General features: G+C 39.3%; 1 protein-coding gene across 1 annotated transcript; it reads right to left on the bottom strand.

The window, feature by feature from the left end:
- On the bottom strand, positions 1 to 17,120 carry LOC131858263 (uncharacterized). The gene is made up of 4 exons (XM_059211454.1): positions 16,626 to 17,120; positions 2,829 to 3,320; positions 182 to 493; positions 1 to 42 (listed from the first exon to the last, which is right to left on the bottom strand). Exons 1-4 carry the CDS (start codon positions 17,118 to 17,120, stop codon positions 1 to 3), a joined length of 1,341 nt encoding a protein of 446 aa, XP_059067437.1.
- Between the last annotated feature and the right edge of the window lie 5,071 nt (positions 17,121 to 22,191).

Here is a 22,191-nt window from a genome sequence, read left to right as displayed (position 1 = left end):
TCACTGCATTCTGTATAAGGGAGCACCACTCTTGGATGCCAACTACAGATATAGAAAGGAGATTTTCATCAATAAAATTATGTGTCATCAAATATAAATAATTAAAGATACATAAATGGAACAATCATATTAAAACCTTGCCTAGATATCCCTCTAGCCAATAGGAGTCATGGAAAGAGACCTCCTGTGACTGGGACCCGCTAGGCTCTTCGCGCTCATAATGCCTCTGAACAGTGGACATGGGATAGTGGGGACTAGAATGAGGACCCCTTATAGGGTCTTTCTCCCCTCGTGATGGAATGCTTGGTAGATCTAGGGCTATGGTATCATCTCCAGAGTGATGAGGAACTGCATCAGACTCATCCTCCCCATCCTTCTCCTTGTCCTCGTCCTCCTCGTCCTCCTCATCCTCCTTGCCCTCCTCACCCTTGTCCTCTCCATCCTCCTCATCATCACCATCTTGATCTCCCTCTCTTTTACCACCAGCCTCTAGCTATCCTACATCATCATCCTGATCATTTGTGTCCTCCTCACCAAGGTCATCGAGTGTATCAGGATCCTCCTCATCACTAGCGTGTCTCCATGGTCCAAGGTTCCCTCTAGGGAAGTCTGCTAGAAAGATGACTTCAGGGTATGTCCTACCCCACCATGTGATGTACCACTGGTGTGCACCCACATCATCTTTGTAGTCGATCGCGATATCCCAATCCAACCCATCTGAATCTATCATATCAATCTCATCATTGGTAGGCCTCAGAATGGTTCCCAACCTAGGAATCACACGTGAGTGCCAGATATAGATAGGCACATCTATAGGGACACAATGCTCAAACCCAAATTGTCACCAGACTCGGTCGAAGTAGAATGGGACTATAGTGTGGTTATACCGTCCCTCCAGTAGATGGTTCCTCTGCATGCAAAACAACTGCCTATGTATACTCGCCCACATGTACATCCTAAGGTAGGGTCTCCATCTAATAACCTTTTTTGTCAATCTATCAAATGTCACTCTCCAATGTAGCAAATCTTTGAACCACCACTCATGGGTAAGAGGATATGCAAACACCATAGGCTGCTCTAAAACTAAGTCAATGGGAACCCCAATAGGTCTAGTGCATGTGATGTGCTCAAGTATCTAGATCTATAGAAGTGTGTAGGTCATCAGGCTGCATCCCTATCCAAACAAGTACTCTCCTAGGTCATCATAGAGGTGGGCTAGCATGCTCTGCCCCCAGGAAGAATAACCTCTGATGTCTCTCCATGGCTCTAACTGCATAAGAGAGACCTCCATGCATGTGAGTGTTGCGTTCATTAGGGCACACGACTCATGCAATGGTAGCAATCATCAATCATCTCACTAGTGAAACCTCATCGATAGGATGCAAGAGCCAACTGATCATAATACGGACCTTCATCTCACCAGGCATCTCTCTCCCAATGCAGTAGACTTTCTCCCTCCTATAATTAGTAGTGGTGTGGTCTTCTTAGTATCTCACTATCTCTCCTCTGACAGGTAGACGAAGTATGCGGTACACATCCTTGAGAGTGACCGTCATCTCCCCCACAAGTAGCAAAAAGGTGGAGGTATCCACATCCCATCTCTCCATCAAGGTCATCAGCATCACAGGGTGGAACTTGATGATAGGCATGGTCATCACATTCCATAAACCTACTAAGTGCAGCAGCTCCCTTTCCTCTGGTGAAAGCCTCAAAATCTGACTTCGGAGGCTCCGAAAGGTGTGGCCGATAGTGTGCTCATGGATGTAGGGAAGAATCTGCAAAATGAAAACCATCAAATCATCAGTCATCATCATCTAATCAAAAAAATCATTGCATCTATTCTATCTATCAGATGCCTGGTCTCGTGCAACCCTCGGTCTCTTCGAGTAGGGACTAGGGCACCCTGTGTGGACTAGGGCACCCCTCTTGGACCAGAGCACCCTGGGAGGACTATGGCACCTAGGTGGGACTAGGGAACCCCTATGGGACCAAGGCGCCCTAGGGGACCATGGTGCCCAGACAAGGGGGCATGTGCATGATCAGATGTTGGCATCATCGACATGAAAAGCAATGCAAACAAGGAAAGTTAATGATGAGTCAATAGTAGGTCAACTCACCTCAACGAGTGGTCTCTCGATCAACATGGCCTGGCATAAGATCTCCATCCACGTGGGTCGCTTGGGTAGACGTCAAGGCATGATGACTGATATGTGGGATCCTCTGTAGTGAATAGTGTCGAAAGTCAAAAAGTGACAAATGAAAGTGTCACTTTCATATTTATGAGGTGTGCACTTTTTCATTCTTATGATTTTAAGTTTTGATTAATATGAAAAACAGGTTTTAAGGACCCGAAACCTTTAACAAAGGAGCAAAAGATAGTTTAGTAGAGAACAACAAGACCAGCAATGAGATAGCATACAAAAGACTCACAAGAAGGGTAGTAAACCGAATAGACAGCAAAAGACTAGGAACAACAAAGTGAAATAAACCATATAAAAGACCTAGATAGCTAACAACACCTACAGAGACTTAAGAAGATTGGTCACCTTGATGACCAATAGGTCATAATTTACCGAAGCAACTTTGAGCTCTTCGATTTCCTTGTTTGGATTTTTCTCCTTCTTCTTGCCTTTGGTCCTCATTCTTGGTCCTTGCACATCTCCCATGCCTTCCATGTCAGGTTCGTGTTCTAGGGATTCCTTCTCATTCTCCATCTTACTTATCGGGATTTTGGTGTTGTCAGTCGAGGCCTTCAGAATGTTATGGCTTTGTTCAGCAATGCTTCTGAGACAGGTTTCAATTTTGTTGAGTTTGTTGTTAGTATCTACCATTCTCTTGTTTGTAGCATTGTCATTGGTTTTTATATCGTCCAGGGCCATCTCCACTTGCTCAAACCTTGGGTTGAAGGCGTCCCTAATCTCTTCAGCTCTAGCCATAGTTTTTCTTAAATCATCAACATACTCAACCATGGATTTACCTTCACCAATGTTGATTGTCTCCAGAATTTGAACCCTATAACTTAGTTTCTTGTTTTCCTCCACAACTTTCTTGTGACTATTTATGAACCAGTTGAGGGTGTCCACAAACCCCTTCAAACCCTCGACAAAAGGGTTTGAAGGGGGGATTTTTTCACCAGCCTTGGCATGATCAGTTTTGGGAGCATCTCCACCAGTAATCTGATCGGCATCTCCACCACCACTCTGATTGAAACCATCCCCCGTAATCTCCTCAACTTTTTGGTCCTCATCAGGATCCTTACTCTGCACTTTGCCCTCTGACTCCAACTCGGAATTGCCCTGCCTTTTCTGCTTTTTCCTTTTCTAAAAGGAAGATTTAGATTTCTTCTTCTAAGGGGACGAAGAGTCATCCTTTTCAGAGTCCTCAAAGACCTTCGAGAAGGAGGAGGAGTGAATCCAGAAGACCTTCTCTTTACTTTTTTTTTTTCCCTTAGAAGAGGACGGCTTAATGCTCACCTATTTTCTTTTCTTACCAAGTTCAGCTTTAGAGTCCTCTAGATTCTCCTTAGTCTCACTTTTTGAATCACCATCAAAATCCTCACCCATAGAAAAATCAGAGTCTGACCCTTCCTCCTTAGAATCAGAGATAGATAGTTGGGGGTGGGCAATTTGATTAGCTTTAATATGGTCATAGATTAAAATCATAAGACTTTGTTGCATAGCAGTGTCTCCCTTAGGGTTTTCTCTATGGGCTTCGATATTGGCATTCATAGAGCAAATCAGGAAATAGTGTATGTTAACTTTGTCTTCATACCTAAAATGGTTGAGTAGCACAAAATGGTAGCCATAAACTTTGGTAAATCTGCCATTCAAAGTTATGTAGTACATAATAGCAAACAGAACCTCCCTCCAAGGCTTAGAAAAATCCCTGGGAGGGTAGTAGGTCTTATGAAGCTTAACCAAGCGCTTCTTCTCCTTAGTAGTTTCAGGGTATCTCTCAATGGCCTCCTTGCTAAGCTTTATGTCCCTGTAGAAATCACTTCCCTCTCTCCGGAGACCCATCACCTGAGCAATGACATCTTCATCAATGGAGATAGTTTGATCTCCCATCTTCAGGGTGCCCTTCCTCCAATTTTTGCTGAAAAAATTAGTGATTTTAGCATCCCTCCCATGGAGTCTTTCCATATACTTGGTTAGCCCGCCCTTCTGCAAGATGCTCTAGATTTCCTCCTTTTGTTTCCATTCCTTACAATTACTGGGCTCATAGCGATGCCTATTACATCCCATAGTTTCGCAGCTCAAACCAAAAAAATGAGAGTTGCAGATAGCTATAGGAAAGAAATTTCTTGAAGTGACCCCAAAGACCCATATAAAGTGGGAGAAGGTGGCATTCATCTTATCATTAATGATACTAACATAATAATAATTAATATTAGCCCTCCAAGTCATGCTATTAATCATTATATAATCCATTTAAAATCTTTGAGGTGCAATTTTATCGATCCATGAAAATGATCGATCTGGCGTCATTGAGGAGATCCTCTTCACCCTTCCAGGTAACCATGTTGTCTTGAGTGACCGCCACATTAGTTGCCCAGTTAGCGGGGCCATTTGCTTCATGATAAATATGGGAGATAAAACATTTATCAAAGGTGTTAATGAGTTCCCTAGCAGCCTTAATAATATTGTTGATAGTCCATGAGGGCTTAGAAATTCCTTTAAGGCAGTTAATGATATTATTAGAGTCCCCCTCAATCCATAGGTAGGGACAATTCCACCTTTTATCCAAGAGGATTCCTTGAAGAGTAGCCATAGCTTCTGCCATGTGGTTAGTTTGGCAACCTATAGGAACAGCTACAATTTCCTTATAAATGCCATTTTCATCTCTTAGAATTGCACCACATCCCGCTGGTCCAGGATTGCCTTTGGCAGCACCGTCAAAGTTGATTTTGAGCCATCCATGAGGGGGAGAGTACCATTTAGCTTCAAGTCTCTTACTTTGTTTAGATTCAATACTAACAACACTCTTAAGGTTCCAGGAGTTGAGGATGTGAGCTTCTAGGCAATTGATAGGATTGTAAGTGTAAAGCGGAAAATCGCGATCGAACCCTAGTTGCTCTCCCCTCTTCCAACTCCAAGGAGAGAGAAGGGAGATACACTAGGGTTGATGGTTTTCACTTAGGGGAGAGACTTTACATTCAAAAGAGGGGTTGAAACCCACAAGATCCAATCCCACACAAGGCAAGATTGGATGCTAAATGCGTTTCAAGGGTTAAGACAGCAAGGCTACCCTCTTTTGTAAAGAATGTGCATAGGACAATTAGGCTAGGAATGCATAGAATGAGACAAAGATTCGCTTTATAAACTGAGATAGGGATATAAGATGAAGCTGCGGACCTGGAATTAGTAGTAAAATGTCGATACGGTGTTGTCCTGCAAATTTGAGCAAAAGTTGTCGGGACGATGGCGCCCGACGCCACGGTCCTCCGAAAAATCCGCGAAACGAAGGGGGATCTGTTCGTCTCTGCACAAGGGTTCCAGATCTTCAATTTCAGTCGCGTACCTGCAACCTACACACAAAAAAGTGAAGATGATTGGGGGGTTAGGGATTAGGGGTTTGCCATTAGGTCAAACCCTAGTTTCGGAATTAACCAAGAAATGAGCAAGTGCTGTAAATGTAAATGACTGTAAAACAAGTACTAATACCTTGTTCTAAGGATGTTTGTATCCTTATGTGTGAAGGTATAGATGTTGTATGTTGTTGTAGTATGTTGTATGTAGTATGTAGTATGTGATCTCCTCTTCAATGGTTGAATCCTTGTCTTGAATGCAACACTTAGCCTTGAATGGAGACTTGGAATGAATGCTTGAATGCTTGAATGCTTGAATGCTTGAGTATAGTTTCCACGCTTTGTACACATATCCTCTTCATGCCAAATGAGAGAGAAAAATGTAGTTTATATACTTGTCAATTAGGGTTGATAGACTGATTTTCCCAACCTTAGGCCGACCAGGAAAGTTTATTTTCCAAATTGCAAACAAAAAGACCCGAAGTCCAAAGGAGACCGGGCCCAAAATAGGACCCAGGGACCAGGGCGCTGGGCGCCATGGTCCTGGGGGACCAGGGCACTGGGCGCCCTGGTCCTGAAGGACTAGGGCACTGGGCGCTCTAGTCCCACCTCCCGGGACAGCAGGGTGCAAGGAGGTTCAGGCCAGGGTGCTTGAAAAATGCAGTTTTCAGTGTCGTAATCAGGTTTCGGGGTCTCCATTCAGGTTGCGTGTTGCGTCACCATCGTGAAGACCGAAATGCAGTCGAAATTGCAAGTGTCGCAATTTTAGGATGCTACATTTAGCCCCCACTTTAGCGGGAGTATGTATGCTCATACTTCCGGTAAAGTACAAGGAAACAATATTGAAAAACTTTCACCACGTCAAGGAGGCAAGATACACCAAGCCCCCAGTGGACTAAGGATCTTACGACTTCGATTGACAAAGTAAAAGGGAAGATCACGAGGGAGAACCATGACTGTCAGTAGTAAGGTTCCCTCACTATGAGTTATGCAAGAGAGATATCAAAAAATTTCAAGGCAAAGCTAAATTTGCCAAGAAATTCTCAAGTATCTTGAAAAGATATGAACGGGATGTATGCCCCCCTACGTTAAAGCGATCGCACACGCCTCACCGGGGGTGATTGCTTTAAGGTAGTGATACATATAAGAAATGAGAAAGGAAAGGAGCACGTTATCACAAGGATTTAGCCCCCAAGTGTGAGATAAGCCCAAGGATAATAGACACAAAACACAAAGCACAAGGTGACTTCGCTTTCCTCGGGGTCAGTATGCTGTATGATAATTCATGTATATATATCATATGTATGTATGCATAATTGTTCTTCATTCCCCAATCAAGGAAGGTCACCTAGAAGAAGGGAACACATGTGTCTTTTGAGTCAACATGAGAGAGATCGAGAGATCTCAATGCTTTGCATCGTCCTCAAGTAGACAATACTAAGGACAACAAATAGAAGAATGAGAATAACATATAGAAGAAGTAACACAAGAGAGGAGGAGAGAATCTGCTATGCTAATGTAACTAGTCTAGCACGTCATCTACCCCCCGATCTTGCTGATCAATGTTTCGGGAAGGCAGGGAACACGCTAGAGGAGGAACATCCAACACAGCAGATGGAGCTATCACAAGATCCAAACAAGGGCTATGTTCATGTTCCAAGCCACGTTGTTCTTGTCTAGGAGCTAGGATAAGTGCTTTAGAAAATTCATTAGATAAATGGTTATCAATATCAACAAGTTCATATTCACTATCAGAAGCAAGAGGAGTAACATTTTCATCTATAGCATCATCAAGATTTATAAAAATAGGATCTTTAACTCGCACAGGATCAAGACCATCATGCATCTTATGTTTAGGAGATTTCAGCTCAATCGTCGGCTGAGGAGAAAATGGAATAATGCTTGTTGAAGGTGTTTTTGGAGATTGCAAAGTTTGAAAAGCAGCTGCCTGAGCTCTAAGATGACGCTTTCGTCGGCGTTCACGTGCAGAACGATTTCATCTAGTCTTAGTAGGAAGTGGAGAAGATTGAGGAGGAGGAATGTGCTCATCCTTATCACTTGGGTGTTTAGGTTGTGGTCTCTTAGGCTGGATAATAGGAGAAGAAGAAGGTCTCTTCTCTCTATAGAAGGAAGGAGGAGGAACTGTTCCATATAAAGGAGGAATTTTTGGTTTAGGAAGAAGACCAAGTCCATCATGACGAGGAGGTATAGGTCCACTTTTAGAAGGTTTATTAGGCATAGACATAATCACATCCATGGGAACGGGTTGGGAATCTTCTTGAGGAAAGACATTAGTTTTATCTTTCAAAGGAAGAACTTCCTTCTCAAGAATGATAGGAATATCAAGTTTGGGTGTTCTAGGTTCACTTAGAGATAGGATCATATCTATTTTCCACTTTTGATAAGATTTGAAAAGATGATCACTTCGCGGACGAAGAGATTGGAATTGTTTAGGCCAAAAGTAATCAATAGGAACGCTAGAAGTTCTTTCAGCTGGTTTAAAGAGACTATGATTGACAGTAACAACTTCACCATTATGGGGAAATTTCAAACACTTATGAATAGGAGAAGCAATAGCTTTCATGGAAGATAGCCAAGGATAGCCAAGCTTCACATGAAATTGTTCGGAAGATGGAATAATAGCAAAGTTCACATCAAGGGATTTGTTATGGACCTCAATAGGCAATGTAATAGAACCAATTGCAGCAGAAGAAAATGCATCAAATAATTTCACAATCACATCTGTTTTGTCATAGATCACTTGATTCAATTGCAAAGTAAAAAGAAATTCTTCAGTAATAACATTAACCATGCACGAAGGATCAATAAGCACTCCACGGCAAGGTGTATTCTTAATTTTTGCAACTATGTATAAAGGACCATCAGGTGCCCTAATGGTTTCACTAGAATCAAATGTGATGGAAGGTTCTTTAGGGTTTTCTTGCTGCTCTACAAAGTTAATCACATTCGGAGCCATAGACACAAGACCAGCAGATGAGAGAGAGGAATCATTAGCCTCAATCGCATTAGAGGTATGAGAAGGTAATGGATCAGTAAAAATCTGAAGATTTTGATTAGGAGGAGCTACAGATGTGTTGCCTTTATCATTCACTCCAGAAACAGAGATAGTATTATTATCAATCAAATCTTGAATTTTACCCTTTAAGGAAAAACATTTTTCAGTATCATGCCCAGGCTGACGATGAAATTGACAAAAAGATTTGTTATCAAAATAAGGTGAAGTAATCTTTGCAGGGTCAATTTGCCTTATAGGAGGAAGAGTAAGCACATTTTGTTGCAATAACTTATTCATAATACTATGCAATGATTCATTCAAAGGAGTATACTTTCTTTCTTTCTTGAAAAATTTAGAAATAGGAGGCACACCTAATGCTGCATTCACATTGTTATTGATGATGTTTTCATTGAATTTGATGGAATCTCTGTTCGGTTTAAACTTCCCAAATGGTTGTTGACTGCTATCACCCTTATCACTCGGAGTCATAGGATGTGATTGTTCCATTTGACTCACAGTCAGTTGATAATTGTGAAGAGTTGCACACAACTGTTGGAAAGAAGTAAACTCAGAAAACAGAAGTTTGTCTCGAATATCTTTTTGTAAATTAGAAATAAAGATTCTTTGAATATCATTGTCAGGCACTGGAAAAGAAATTTGAGCATACAAATGCTTATATCTACCAATGAAATCAGTCACTTTTTCTTTAACACCTTGTTTACAATGCATTAAATCAATCAAAGTAACTTTAGGACTTATATTGTTTTGAAATTGTTGAATGAAAGCATTTGCAAGTTGTTCGAAAGAAGTAATAGAATAGGAAGGCAACGAGCAATACCATTGTAGGGCTTTGTCTCTTAATGTTCTAGTAAACAGTTTTGCAAGCAACCTTTGGTCATAAGCAAAATCAGTACATATTGTTTGAAAGGTCTTAACATGTGTTAGAGGATCACCCTTACCATTATAAAGCTCCAAATGCGGGATTTCAACATGTTTAGGAGGGATAGCTCGAACAATGTCAAGAGAAAGTGGGCTCGCAACATCAAATGTGGGCACACTAAACTTAGATTGATTCATAGAGGCAATTTGTTGTTGTAAAGAAGAGACAGTTTGTGCAAGATTGTTAATGGTCGCTTCAGTCGAAGAATTCATATTAGGTGTGTTAGATTGAGATGGAGGTGTTATGTTATTGAAAGAAGGTAGAGAGTAAGGTGGTGGGACTCTATGATAGTCAGTCATAGGAGATGATTGGACAGGAGGAACACTACAAGGAGGAATAGAATGGTTAAATGAATTGCCCCCTTGCGTCATGTTCATTTGTGGAGATATAATAGGGACACTCATTGAAGGAATGAATGAAGAAATCAGATTAAATGAAGGAAGAGGGTTAATTGAAGAAGAAGGATTGCCCCCATGACTGGTGATCACAGGGGGAATGTCTTGAATAGAAGTAGTCATTATGTTTGATGTAAAGGTAGGTATGCTAGCAATAGGAGTCATCAAAGGAATAGAATGATTGACTTGAGTAGGAGGTTGTGTATAACCTAAAGATTCGGCACAACTCTTCATAGGCATCACATTTGAATCCACAATGTGTGCAATACCACGCAAAATATCAATTCCATTCTTATCACTTTGAAGCATACGTTTTAGACCCTCAATTAAAGGAAGAGCTTGACTATCAGGGTATTCTTGAGACATCCATTGTCAAAAATCATCAAATTGGTTATCCAATTTTGAAAGTTGTTCTACAGAAACCTCATGGAGAGCTTCTTCATCATTAAGAGGATTAGAGGAATTACCCATGTCCTCGTTAAAAAGGCCATTCAAATTAGGTTCCATCTCCTCAGTAATTAAACCTGGGAAGGACTTAATTCTAAGGCTTCGTCTAACGGGAATAGTGTAAGTAGGACTTATTGTTGTAAAACTCATGCACTAAAGAAAGAGAGAAGATTTTGAATTTTAGAGGTAGAACATTTCAATAAAGCCAGCCAATCTTCCAGATTTAAGCTGTTAAATACAATCAGGACAATCTCCCGAAATTTCGGAAAAAATGTTTGGGACCATGGCGCTCAGAGTGCACACGGTCCTCGCAACTTTTTTCAAAATTTGCAGGGATGAAAGTTATGATGATTTTACAGCTAACCTGAAAAAATTGAGTGATTTTATGATCTGTAGACAGGCCAAATTAAAGTTGCAATCTCGAAATTGAACCCTACCAAGATTGTCGAAAAATGCAAAATTTGAATTTTGAAAAAGAGAGGGAAACTGAAATTTTGAATTTTATGATTTGAGAGGGAATACCAAAAGTAATCCAAGTTTTGAAATTTGAAAATTGACTCAATTTCACGCAAAATTCAATTTCGAAAGCGGAAATCAAAGTTGTTGTAATTAAGCACTTAATTTCAAAAGTCACAAATTGCAAAAATTTGAATAAAGCATTGAAATTTAGAATGAATGCTAACACACTTTTCAGATTTAGGACAGTAAGAAACACAATTTTGATATGAATTTTAATTTCAACAATTTTTGAATGATTAGAAGCCTCAATCCAAGCAATCGCTAGACCAACTTTGACTGTAATTTTGAAGGTGTTAAAATTGATAAAATCAGCCAAAATTCTGGATTTTAGCAGAAAAATACAGTAAGATCTAGCTCCCAAAATTTCGAAAAAAATGTCAGGGATGATGGCGCTCGGGGTGCACACGGTCCTCGCAACTTTTTTCCAAATTTTCAGGGATGAAAGATATTATGATTTTATTGCGGAATCCAAAGTTACAGCTGATTTGGAAATGTTTTGATCAGTGAAATTGTCGGACAAAGGTTGAATCAAGAGGGTTTCAAAAATTAGGGTTTTGACACTTAACCACTTAATTTTCAAAATTAATGCACAAATATGAATTGACAATTTGTAATAGAAGGGCAGATCTGAAACAAGCATTTAATAATTAAACATTTCACAAGTTTAATTACTTAAAAAGAAAATTTAGGGTTTTTATGCAATTAACCTCTAAAATTTTGCAAAAGATCAAACATGGAAATGTAATCAAGGAATCAATTTTCAGATCTAAGCATGAATAATCAGAAAGGATGTTCACGTCGGGTTCACCAAAATGTAAAGCGGAAAATCGCGATCGAACCCTAGGCACTCTCCCCTCTTCCAACTCCAAGGAGAGAGAAGGGAGATACACTAGGGTTGATGGTTTTCACTTAGGGGAGAGAATTTACATTCAAAAGAGGGGTTGAAACCCACAAGATCCAATCCCACACAAGGCAAGATTGGATGCTAAATGCATTTCAAGGGTTAAGACAGCAAGGCTACCCTCTTTTGTAAAGAATGTGCATAGGACAATTAGGCTAGGAATGCATAGAAAGTGACAAAGATTCGCTTTATAAACTGAGATAGGGATATAGGATGAAGCTGCGGACCTGGAATTAGCAATAAAATGTCGATACGGTGCTGTCCTGCAAATTTGAGAAAAAGTTGTCAGGACGATGGCGCTCGGCGCCACGGTCCTCCGAAAAATCTGCGAAATGAAGGGGGATCTGTTCGTCTCTGCACAAGGGTTCCAGATCTTCAATTTCAGCCGCGTACCTGCAACCTACACACAGAAAAGCGAAGACGATTGGGGGGTTAGGGATTAGGGGTTTGCCATTAGGTCAAACCCTGGTTTTGGAATTAACCAAGAAATGAGCAAGTGCTGTAAATGTAAATGATTGTAAAACAAGTACTAATACCTTGTTCTAAGGATGTTTGTATCCTTATGTGCGAAGGTATAGATGTTGTATGTTGTTGTAGTATGTTGTATGTAGTATGTAGTATGTGATCTCCTCTTCAATGGTTGAATCCTTGTCTTGAATGCAACACTTAGCCTTGAATGGAGAATTGGAATGAATGCTTGAATGTTTGAATGCTTGAATGCTTGAGTATAGTTTCCACGCTTTGTACACATATCCTCTTCATGCAAAATGAGAGAGAAAAATGTAGTTTATATACTTGTCAATTAGGGTTGATAGACTGATTTTCCCGACCTTAGGCCGACCAGGAAAGTTTATTTTCCAAATTGCAAACAAAAAGACCCGAAGTCCAAAGGAGACCGGGCCCAAAATAGGACCCAGGGACCAGGGCGTTGGGCGCCATGGTCCTGGGGGACCAGGGCGCTGGGCACCCTGTTCCTGAAGGACCAAGGCGCTGGGCGCTCTGGTCCCACCTCCCGGGACAGCAGGGTGCAAGGAGGTTCAGGCCAGGGTGCTTGAAAAATGTAGTTTTCAGTGTCGTAATCAGGTTTCGGGGTCTCCATTCAGGTTGCGTGTTGCGTCGCCATCGTGAAGACCGAAATGCAGTCGAAATTGCAAGTGTCGCAATTTTAGGACGCTACAGCAAGGTTCTCCAATGATCCTGAGGTTCTCCACTATTGCCCTTTGAATTTTTTGAAAAACAATAGCCTAGGGGAGAGAAGTATCCTTGAAGATGTGGTTGTTTCTTTCTTGCCAAATCCCCCACAGGATGTGAGGGAGAGAGAGTTGCCACAAAGATCTCAGAGAGGGGTTAGACCAATGATAACTCCAAGAATGGAACAAAACTTGAATAGAGTTAGGAAACACCCATTCCATACAAAAAAAATTAAGAAATCTTTCTGAAATTGAGATAGTGAAAGAACAGTGAATAGCCAATTGGTCCACAGACTCTTCCTCCTCAAGACACAAAGCACACCTATTGGGGAAGATAAAACCTCTAACTTTCAGGTTGTCTAGAGTCAAAATTTTGTTTTGGAGAATGGTCCAGTAGAAGATATTGATCTTCAGAATAAGACCCTTAATCCAAGCTTTAAACTAGAAGGGGTTCTCTGAGGGGTCTGGAGTTAGCACTCCATACATGGAAGAAATAGTAATGTTGCCTTTGGGTTGAAATTTCCAAATAAGAATATCTTTCAGCCAAGGAGAAGACAAGTGTTTCTTGAGATTGATAAGGTCAAGGTGAATACCTTCAATGTTCTGCCATTTGTCACCTATCAAATACCCCTCAACCAAGGAACCAAAAACTCTTTTACAAGGGGTAGAAAAAGGGGCCCAATCAAGGATTTCCAGCAAAGGCTTATCAAGCAACCAGGGATCTTCCCAAAATCTGACTTTCCTACCATTACCAACTCTCCATTTAACCCCTTTAGCGATGATGTCTTTACACTTAGAAGCGTGATTCCAAATGTGAGACTCGTTGATACTAAAATCAGAATTGATGAAAGAGAAAAGAGATAAAGACAGAAGAGGATGCTTACTTCTCCAAATTTCAAACCACTCACTGTTAGAGTGGAACAATTTCCATATCTGTTTAGACAAAAGAGCTTCATTGAGGGTCCTGATTCTCTTCAGACCCAGACCACTCTTTCTTTTTGATCTACAAACCTTGTCCCAAGCCACTAAAGCCATTATTTTATTTTCCTCAACCCTAGACCAAAAAAAAAAAATTGGATTTTTTCAATAGCATCAGCAAATTTAACTGGGATTCTGAAGAGACTAAGGGCATAAATAGGAATGCTTTGAAGGGATGCTTTAAGAAGTTGTAACTTACCAGTCTGACTTAAGAGAGAACCTTTCCAATCAATGAGCTTTCTTTGAAATTTATCCACCAAAGAACTCTAAAAGGAATCAGGGGGAGCGTTGCCTAGGGGGAGGCCAAGGTAGATAGCAGGGAGATTAGCAATCTGACTTTCTAGAATTCTGATAATTCTATGTTGTCTTCTCTCAAGAGTATTGATGAAAAACACTTCACTTTTAACTCAATTGATAAGCTAGCCAGAAGCAGACGCAAACTTGCACAGGGTGTCCTTTAGGATTATGGCTTTTGAAATACTTGAACCCCCCATAATGATGGTGTCATCCACAAATTGCTGGTGGGAGCAAGTATGATCTAGAGAAGAGGGTTGCAGACCTTTAAAGATACCTCTAGTCACCATGCTTTCCATGTACCTACCAAAACATTCAGCCATAATGATGAAGAGAATAGGGGAGATGGGATCCCCTTACCTCAAGCCTCTGGAGGCTTTAAAGAAGGGGGAGGGGGATACGTTAACAAGAACAACAAAGGAGGCAGAGGAGATAAGCTGATTGAAGAGGTCCACACATTTATTAGAGAAGCCAAAAGCCAAGAGAACCTTCATGAGGAAAGACCAATCAACCCGATGATAAGCCTTAGAGAGATCAAGCTTAAGAATAAAACCTTGCTTCTTGGCCATAACAAGGGAATGGATATTCTCATGGACAGTAATGATGGAATCAATAATTTGCCTTCCTGGCACAAAATTATTTTGCTGATGACTAATCAAAGGGGGAAGGACATTCAAGAGTCTGGAGGTGAGGACCTTGGAAATTATCTTATAAAAAGAGTTGCATAAACTGATTGGCCTGAACTTATCCATGGAGTCAGCTCCTTGAATTTTGGGGATCAAAACAATGAAGGTGCCATTAATTTCTTTTAGAAGTTTTCTTGCCCCAAAAAATTCTTTAACCCCATTGGAGACATCTTTCCCAACTATATGCCAAAACTCTTGGAAGAAGAACATAGGGAAGCCATCAGGTCCAGGGGCTTTGTTGCCCTCAAAAGAAAAGATGACATTTCTGATCTCCAGGTCCGAAGGGATGGAAGTTAAAAAAGCATTCTTCTGCTCATCAATAAGGCAAGGAATGTTTTGGAGGAAGGAATTTTGAACATCATCATCCAAGCTTTGATCCCTACAAAGAAGATCAGAGAATAAACTTTTAGCCTCATTTCTAATCTCCTCCTCCTTAACTAGCTCCACATTGTCCACCATCAGTTTTTTGATCCTATTAGTTGCTTTGTGTTTGATAGTCGACATATGGAAGAATCTGGTATTCTTATCCCCTTCTTTCATCTAAATACATCTAGATCACTACTTCCAAAAATCTTCTTCTTTAGCAATGATATCGTGGTATCTTTTGAGGATCTCATTTTCTTCTGCAATAGTCACAGTGGAGAATCCATCCTTTTGAATTTGGACCTGAATTTTGTTGAGGTCTTCTTGAATTTTTCCTCTAGCCTCAAAAATATTCCCAAAGATAGATTTATTCCAGATCCTTATGTTATATTTTATGCTTTTAAGTTTCTTCACAACTCTATACATGGCAGTACCCTCAACTTGAATGTTCCACCATTCCTAAATTTTATGAGTAAGATCCGGATGTAAGGTGCACATTTTTTCCAACCTAAAGGGAAAATGCCTTCTCCTGTTAATAGGGTCAGCAATAAGAGTTATAGGGTAGTGGTCAGACCCAACACAAATGTGAGCAAACAAGGAGCAGAAGTAGTGTCTGAACCAATCATCAGATATAATAGCCCTGTCAAGGCAAACTTGAATAAGGTCATTTCCAGCCCTCCTATTAGTCCAAGTGTAATTGAAACCCTGCATCTCCACATCATTAAGGGCCTGGGTGTTTATAAAATCCATGAGGGCCAGTCTACTATGCAACTGAGAAGGGCATCCACCAAATTTTTCCTCCTCTTTCAATGGGGTATTGAAATCTCCCATGACTAGGCAATAGAGGTTCTTGAAGTTGTCCCTTATTTCTATAAGTTTTTTCCAAAAATTGCTTCTAGATTTCAAGGTATTGGGAGCATAAATGTTTGTGAGGGCCCAAGAGGTATTACCTTTTAAATGCTCAAATTTAATGCAATAAAAATTGCTCTCTTGAATAAGAACTTGACCTCTAACACTATTGAGATTCCAGATTGTTGCAATGCCTCCAGAGGCCCCTTCTGAGCTACCACCATAGATGCTACCAGATTTAAAGAAAGTAAAAGCTTCAACCTTTTCACTACTCAACTTAGTTTCTTGAATAAGAAAAATATCAGGTTTACTATCCCTAATCATATTCCTAATAATATCATGCTTGTGGGGATTATTAAGTCCCCTAATGTTCCAAGAAACAATCTTCATAATTACTTACCAATTCCTAACTCCTTCAGAGTCCTCTGAGTCCCATCTGCTATGTTCTTGCTAGCCTCCTTATCTCTGACTTTGTGGTTTGAAGGTCATCCTGGAGAGAGGAGACATATCCTACAACAACTTGAGCAATTCTATTAGACTTCATTATTTGGGAAGCAGAGGGAGTGGATCCTTTCTTGTTCCTATGTTTTGGAATTTTCCACTCGGCTTCTTTCTCAAAAACCGCTTCAAGATCGCTAAGGATTCTATGAATTTCCTCTTCATTACCCCATATAGGTGATCTGGATTCATGTGAAGAGTTATTAACTATTTTATAGGCATGATCTGAATCAGAAAGACTCAAACCCAAGATAGCACATTTATGGGCCTCTTGAAAATTAGAACTGTTTGTGAGAGGTGAAGAGTCAGCCTTTTCTTCTTGTGATCCAGTAATCTCCCCTTCCTTACATTGCTCCACTTCCTTAATATCCTTGTCCTTTTGATCCTCTTCATTGGAATCTTCCTTACTAGCCAAGGTGTCAGCAATCACCATCTGGGTATTTTCTTTAGAAGGTTCATTCTGATCTATTATTTCCTCTCTTGGGATCTGCCCTCCCAAGAGGTTATCTGCTTCCATTCATTCCTTTCTCAAAGCTTCCTGGGGGGGAATATGTTTAGAAACAAAGGCTGAGGAGACCACATCCTTGTTCTCCCCCAAGGGTCCAAAACAATTGATCTTAGCTGGGTTAGTTTCCTTATTTTCTATATTTTTTACTTGCCAGACCTTTTTCTCCAGAGCCTTTCTACTCTCTACTACAATTTTGGCTTACTTATAATCCCTTTTGGGCTTAAGAGGGCAATGTTTAGCCCAGTGACCTGCTTTTTTATAGTGGAAACAAGAAAAGGGGATGGATTCATATTCAATCTATTGTTTCCAAGTACCCAACTTAGACACAATATCTATCTGCTTAGGCATATCTGTGTCATGGGTGATCCCTACATATAATCTGGCATGAGTAAGCCTCCTTCTTGAGGTTGTGATTGGATCAATTGAAAGGAGCTCCCCAAAAGAGCTTGCTATACCCGAGAAAATACTTTCTACCCAATATTCAAGAGGTAGACCTGGGAGCTTAACCCAAACTGGGACTTGCACCAGAAGAGATTCACTCATATTTAGATTTCGGTGCCATTTCTGGAGGACCAGAGTTGTCTTTCCAACCAACCAAGGACTACCATAAAGGATCCTTATTTTGTCTTCTTCACAAGAAAAGGCAAAGTTGAGAAGGCCTTTGGGCAAAGCCAAAATTTCAACATTGCCTTTCAAAGCCCATTTCTATTTAACATAAGTCCTAACAACCTCAATGTTTGGGCTTGGTCCCATAAATTTACCCACCAGAGAGTTCAACATACCACCAATTGGGTCCGAAATAATCTTGACATGAGGCAAGGAAGATTTCCCAGATGGTCTAGTTCCAAAGAGGGTTGACCACTTTCTAATTTCTTTTCCATTCTCCAAACCCGCTTCACGTGGGCTGGACCCCCAAACCATGTTTCCAGGACTTGCATTCTTCTTTGGCAGAGAATCGTCAGCTTGCAAAATATCCAGAGGCTTGTCCTTCTCCCCCATCTGGCCAGCTCCATCGATCCGGTTGCTACCTCCATTGGATCTAGAGTTCCCGCTTTGCAGAGAATTCAAAATTTGAATTCTACCATTGCCGCCTACTCCTACTCCTCCTCCACGTGAGGTCTCCATTTTATTTGTATTTTTTATTACCCTTATGATTTTAAGTTAAAAACCCTAATTTCGCATTTTCACTTAATCTATCATAACTTGAGCTAGGGAGATTCGATTTTCACACTATCGGTGGCGTTGGAATCGTGAATTTTCTCTCTTGCTCTGCATGTGTTCCATAAAGTGCTTGGATGTACAATCAAACCTTATTGTGAACATGTTTCATCAAGGTCTTCATCATAATTCATTGTGGTAAACATGATACCCTATTTCACCTCACTAATAAGCAAGCCAAAATAGGGGGCATATAACTACCCATGAATTTCATCACCTTCCTTAGTAAGAATTAGGTGATTTTGTGATCTAACATGTGGTTTTGTAGGGTGTGGTTCCTAACTGTGTACTGCAAATACCGTTGGGGGCTTCATCCAACAACTTATGGATATATCCTTTTTCAAACAATGTTTACTTTTTTGTACTTTAGCTTGCATATGCACGCAGTGTCATATGACCGCTAAAGTGGGGGATAAATGTAGCGTCGTAAATTGTACACCCTTGCTAGGGTGGTACAATTCCATGCTTGGTTTAGCACCCGCCTTAGTGTGTTTTCCATCTTGCATTTATAATCTCTTTTAAGAATTTTATTTATTTATTTAATTAAATCTAAATTCATAATTCATCACTTCACACATTATAAAGTTGGGCCCTTTATCCTAAGTGTGCCCCTTTTCATTTTATTCCTCCAATAAATCATTAAATCATAAACCCTAATTATGTCCCATTTCAACCTTTAAGGCCCGATTTTGCATATCAAAACATCTCGGAATCAGCTATAACTTTGAGATTCACTCTAATATCATCATATCTAATGGCCCTGAAAATTTGGTGAAAAGTTGGTTGGATCGAGTGCACTTTGCACTTGGTCCCCAACATTTTTCTCAAAATTTAGGGAGCATAATTATATGATATTATAATGCTTAACCCCAAAATATTGGCAGAAAATTCAAATCCTAGGTCAGCCTAAAGGTAAAATTAACATCTAGGGCTTCATACATCAGAGCTCTCTTTCTTCATTTGAAGGTCTAAAGAATCATATCTAGAGGAATTTTTAGGGAAGCGAACACAAGGAGCCTTCTATGTATCAAAAGAGTATATATTTTGAAGTCTTAAACAACATTAAACAACACCTATCAATCATTCATCAAACATTCTTTCATCATTTGGGGGCTTTTGAAGATATAGGAAAGCAATAGGAGATCACCGACTGAAGATTGGCTTGTACCTCTCGCTTGGGGTTTGGTATGGTTTCATGTTGTTTCCATGTCTTTGTATGAGCTTCATTTCATCCATTTAATTTGCATTCATGTTTTAAATCACTTTGCATCATTACTTTGGAGCATTTACTTTGTCAATTGCAAGCAATTAGGGTTTACTCTTTAGGGTTTCTCTAGATTGTTTACTTTCATCTTAGGATCTTGCACACACACAAGATTCTTGAACACACTATTTTAATATACAAATCGGCTATTTGTTGAGGTGGAAATCACCAAAAATAGGGGTTTGACTAAGGCAAAACCCCATATAGCCACCCAAAACCCTATTTTCAGCTACAGGTGCAGATTCAGGTTCTGAGCGTCACTACAAGTTTCAGGACCAACAGAGTACACAAACACTATTTCGAGGGTCAAATTTGGACAGAAACCCCTAGGATAGGGGTGTGTCACCTTGGTCGTGCTTAGGACAGGGGTGTGGCACCCTGGTCCTCCATGTTTTCAGCAGATTTTGGCAAATCAGCAATTCAGAATCCTCATATCTCAGTCTGTCAAGTACAACTTCCAATTTGTAGAATTAGTACAGGGGCACAACACTCTGGTCTCAGACATTTTGGATCAGATTTCTAGCATAGGTGCACCTCTAAATTTTTCTCCTAATTTGTACTTTTTAGCAATATATCAGTTGTTCTCATTTCTGCATTTTCAGATTAGGGTTACTTATGTACACTTGCATTTTAGGTTAAATTATTCAAATTTGCACTTTGCATCTCTTCTGTCTCTCACTTGCAACAAGGGAATAGAAACCCTAAGAGTTAATCCTTGGCTCTCTCTTACCCACAAGAAGTAGTCGAAGTGTGTTACCTCCCTAGGCTCTTTTGTATTCCATGAGTGTGTAGGAAGGAGTGGGATTAGGGTTTGATCACTTGGTCTCACTTTTTCCCCTACACAATGATAAAGATGTTGAGAATATAATATAAGGATTTGATGATAATATGATTGAGTTATGTGGTAGTATTATTCAATTCACCATGTTAGATATTTCCTTTAGAGTTCTTATAAACTATTATGTGTATAGTGTGCATTGCTATTCATATCTATTCTGGATAATATTATATATTGTAACTTATGTTAACTCTAGTATTAACCATTATATTAATTCCGCTGCAATTACTTAGTTAAATTTAAGAGAAAAGTGACATTACATTTGGTATCATAGCCTAATGAATAGGCCTTCCTATCTTTAAAATTTTCTTTATGCTTCCAAATTTTATATTAACTAGCCTTTGAAATGCTCCTAGATTACATTAATTTTTCTAGGTCATCAAACTTTATTCTATTAGGTGTATCTTATAACTTTTTTCATGCACTAATTTTTGTTTCTATGTTTGTTTATTAGCATTATTGAAAATCCTAGATCATACACGTGTTCAAATCCATCATGTCCAAAGATAGCATTGCCTTGAGCAACCCCTTATTTACAACCAGGCTCATCCTAAGGCACCATGTCCATAGCCTTGATATGCCTTTTCTATGTGCTTTCAAGAAAGATATTTATTTGCATAGCTATTCTTGTTTCTCATTTGAAAGACACATTCATTGTCAAAACAAAAAAGAAAGAAAATTTCATTCTATGTTATAGGTTCTTTTACTTTAATTCTTAGTTGCTAGTTTTCAATAGTAACAGAGTGATAAGTAAGCTTGTTTACATTTTAATGACAAAAGATTAATTTGTTGGGTTTTAAAGACTAGAAACATGTGAGCATGAATTTTTTTTTATATTATGTCCTACCCATTACAGTACTAGCATTGATCAAATTTGATATTATATATCAATTTATAGAATGAACAATAAAAACTTCTTTACATTTATTATTCATTATAACTTATATACTCTATAAAAAAGAGGCATTGTCTTGAACCATCCTTAGATAGATATGATTGAAATTCGCTTCAATATATTATCTATTTAAAAAAATTGTGTGCTTTAATTTCTTAAAGTTGAACACCACTCACATATATATTTAACATTAATATAGTCATGTTTTTAAATTTTAGGTGACATTTCTAAGCTACGAAATTTCATATTTGACCATTCCAAGAGCACATATGTTGTCATATCTAAGCTTGCCTAAATATGTATATGATGTGTTTATTTAGATATGACCATTCCAGTTGCTCAATATACAAATAAGTATATGAAACCCTTGATGATAACAGATATTGAGAATATAATATATGAATTTGGTAATAATATGACCGAGTTATATGGTTGTATTATTCAATTTAGAATGTTATATATTTCCTTTAGAATTCTCATAAAAGATTACGTGTATAGTGTGCATTGCTATTTCTTTCTATTTTGGCTAATATTATATATTGTAAATTATGTAACTCTACTATTAACCATTATTTAAATTTTGCTACAACTACTTAGTTAACTTTAAGAGAAAAGTGAAATTATAGGGTAACTATGAGAGATGGTAGTGACCAAAATGAAGGGGACATCCAATAGCCCGAATCGGAACAAAACTAGACGACATTTTTGAGATTTTTATAACTCAAGAAATTGGCTAATGTGTGGAAATGGTGAACTACAACCAATGAACTACAAGGGTGACATAAAATGCCAACAATAATCTCATTTTTCAAAGTTAATACATGCTTGGTCTCTCTTCTTAGCAGAGTTTTTTTCTACAAGATTT

The sequence above is a fragment of the Cryptomeria japonica genome, chromosome 9 (assembly GCF_030272615.1).
Source record: "Cryptomeria japonica chromosome 9, Sugi_1.0, whole genome shotgun sequence".
Classification (NCBI taxonomy): domain Eukaryota; kingdom Viridiplantae; phylum Streptophyta; class Pinopsida; order Cupressales; family Cupressaceae; genus Cryptomeria; species Cryptomeria japonica.
The sequence above is the reverse complement of the archived record's forward strand: the minus strand, read 5'-3'. Positions and strand labels throughout refer to the sequence as shown.

What these genes read in the sequence shown, in the direction of transcription:
- LOC131858263 (XM_059211454.1), bottom strand. Translation starts at nt 17,120, where the DNA reads ATGGAAGCAGATAACCTCTTGGGAGGGCAGATCCCAAGAGAGGAAATA. An exon ending in ATGCTACAAACAAGAGAATG is followed by an intron (nt 494 to 2,828) that starts GTAGATACTAAC and finishes GATGTAGGATAG; the next exon opens with CTAGAGGCTGGTGGTAAAAG. An exon ending in GCGGGTCCCAGTCACAGGAG is followed by an intron (nt 43 to 181) that starts GTCTCTTTCCAT and finishes CTATATCTGTAG; the next exon opens with TTGGCATCCAAGAGTGGTGC.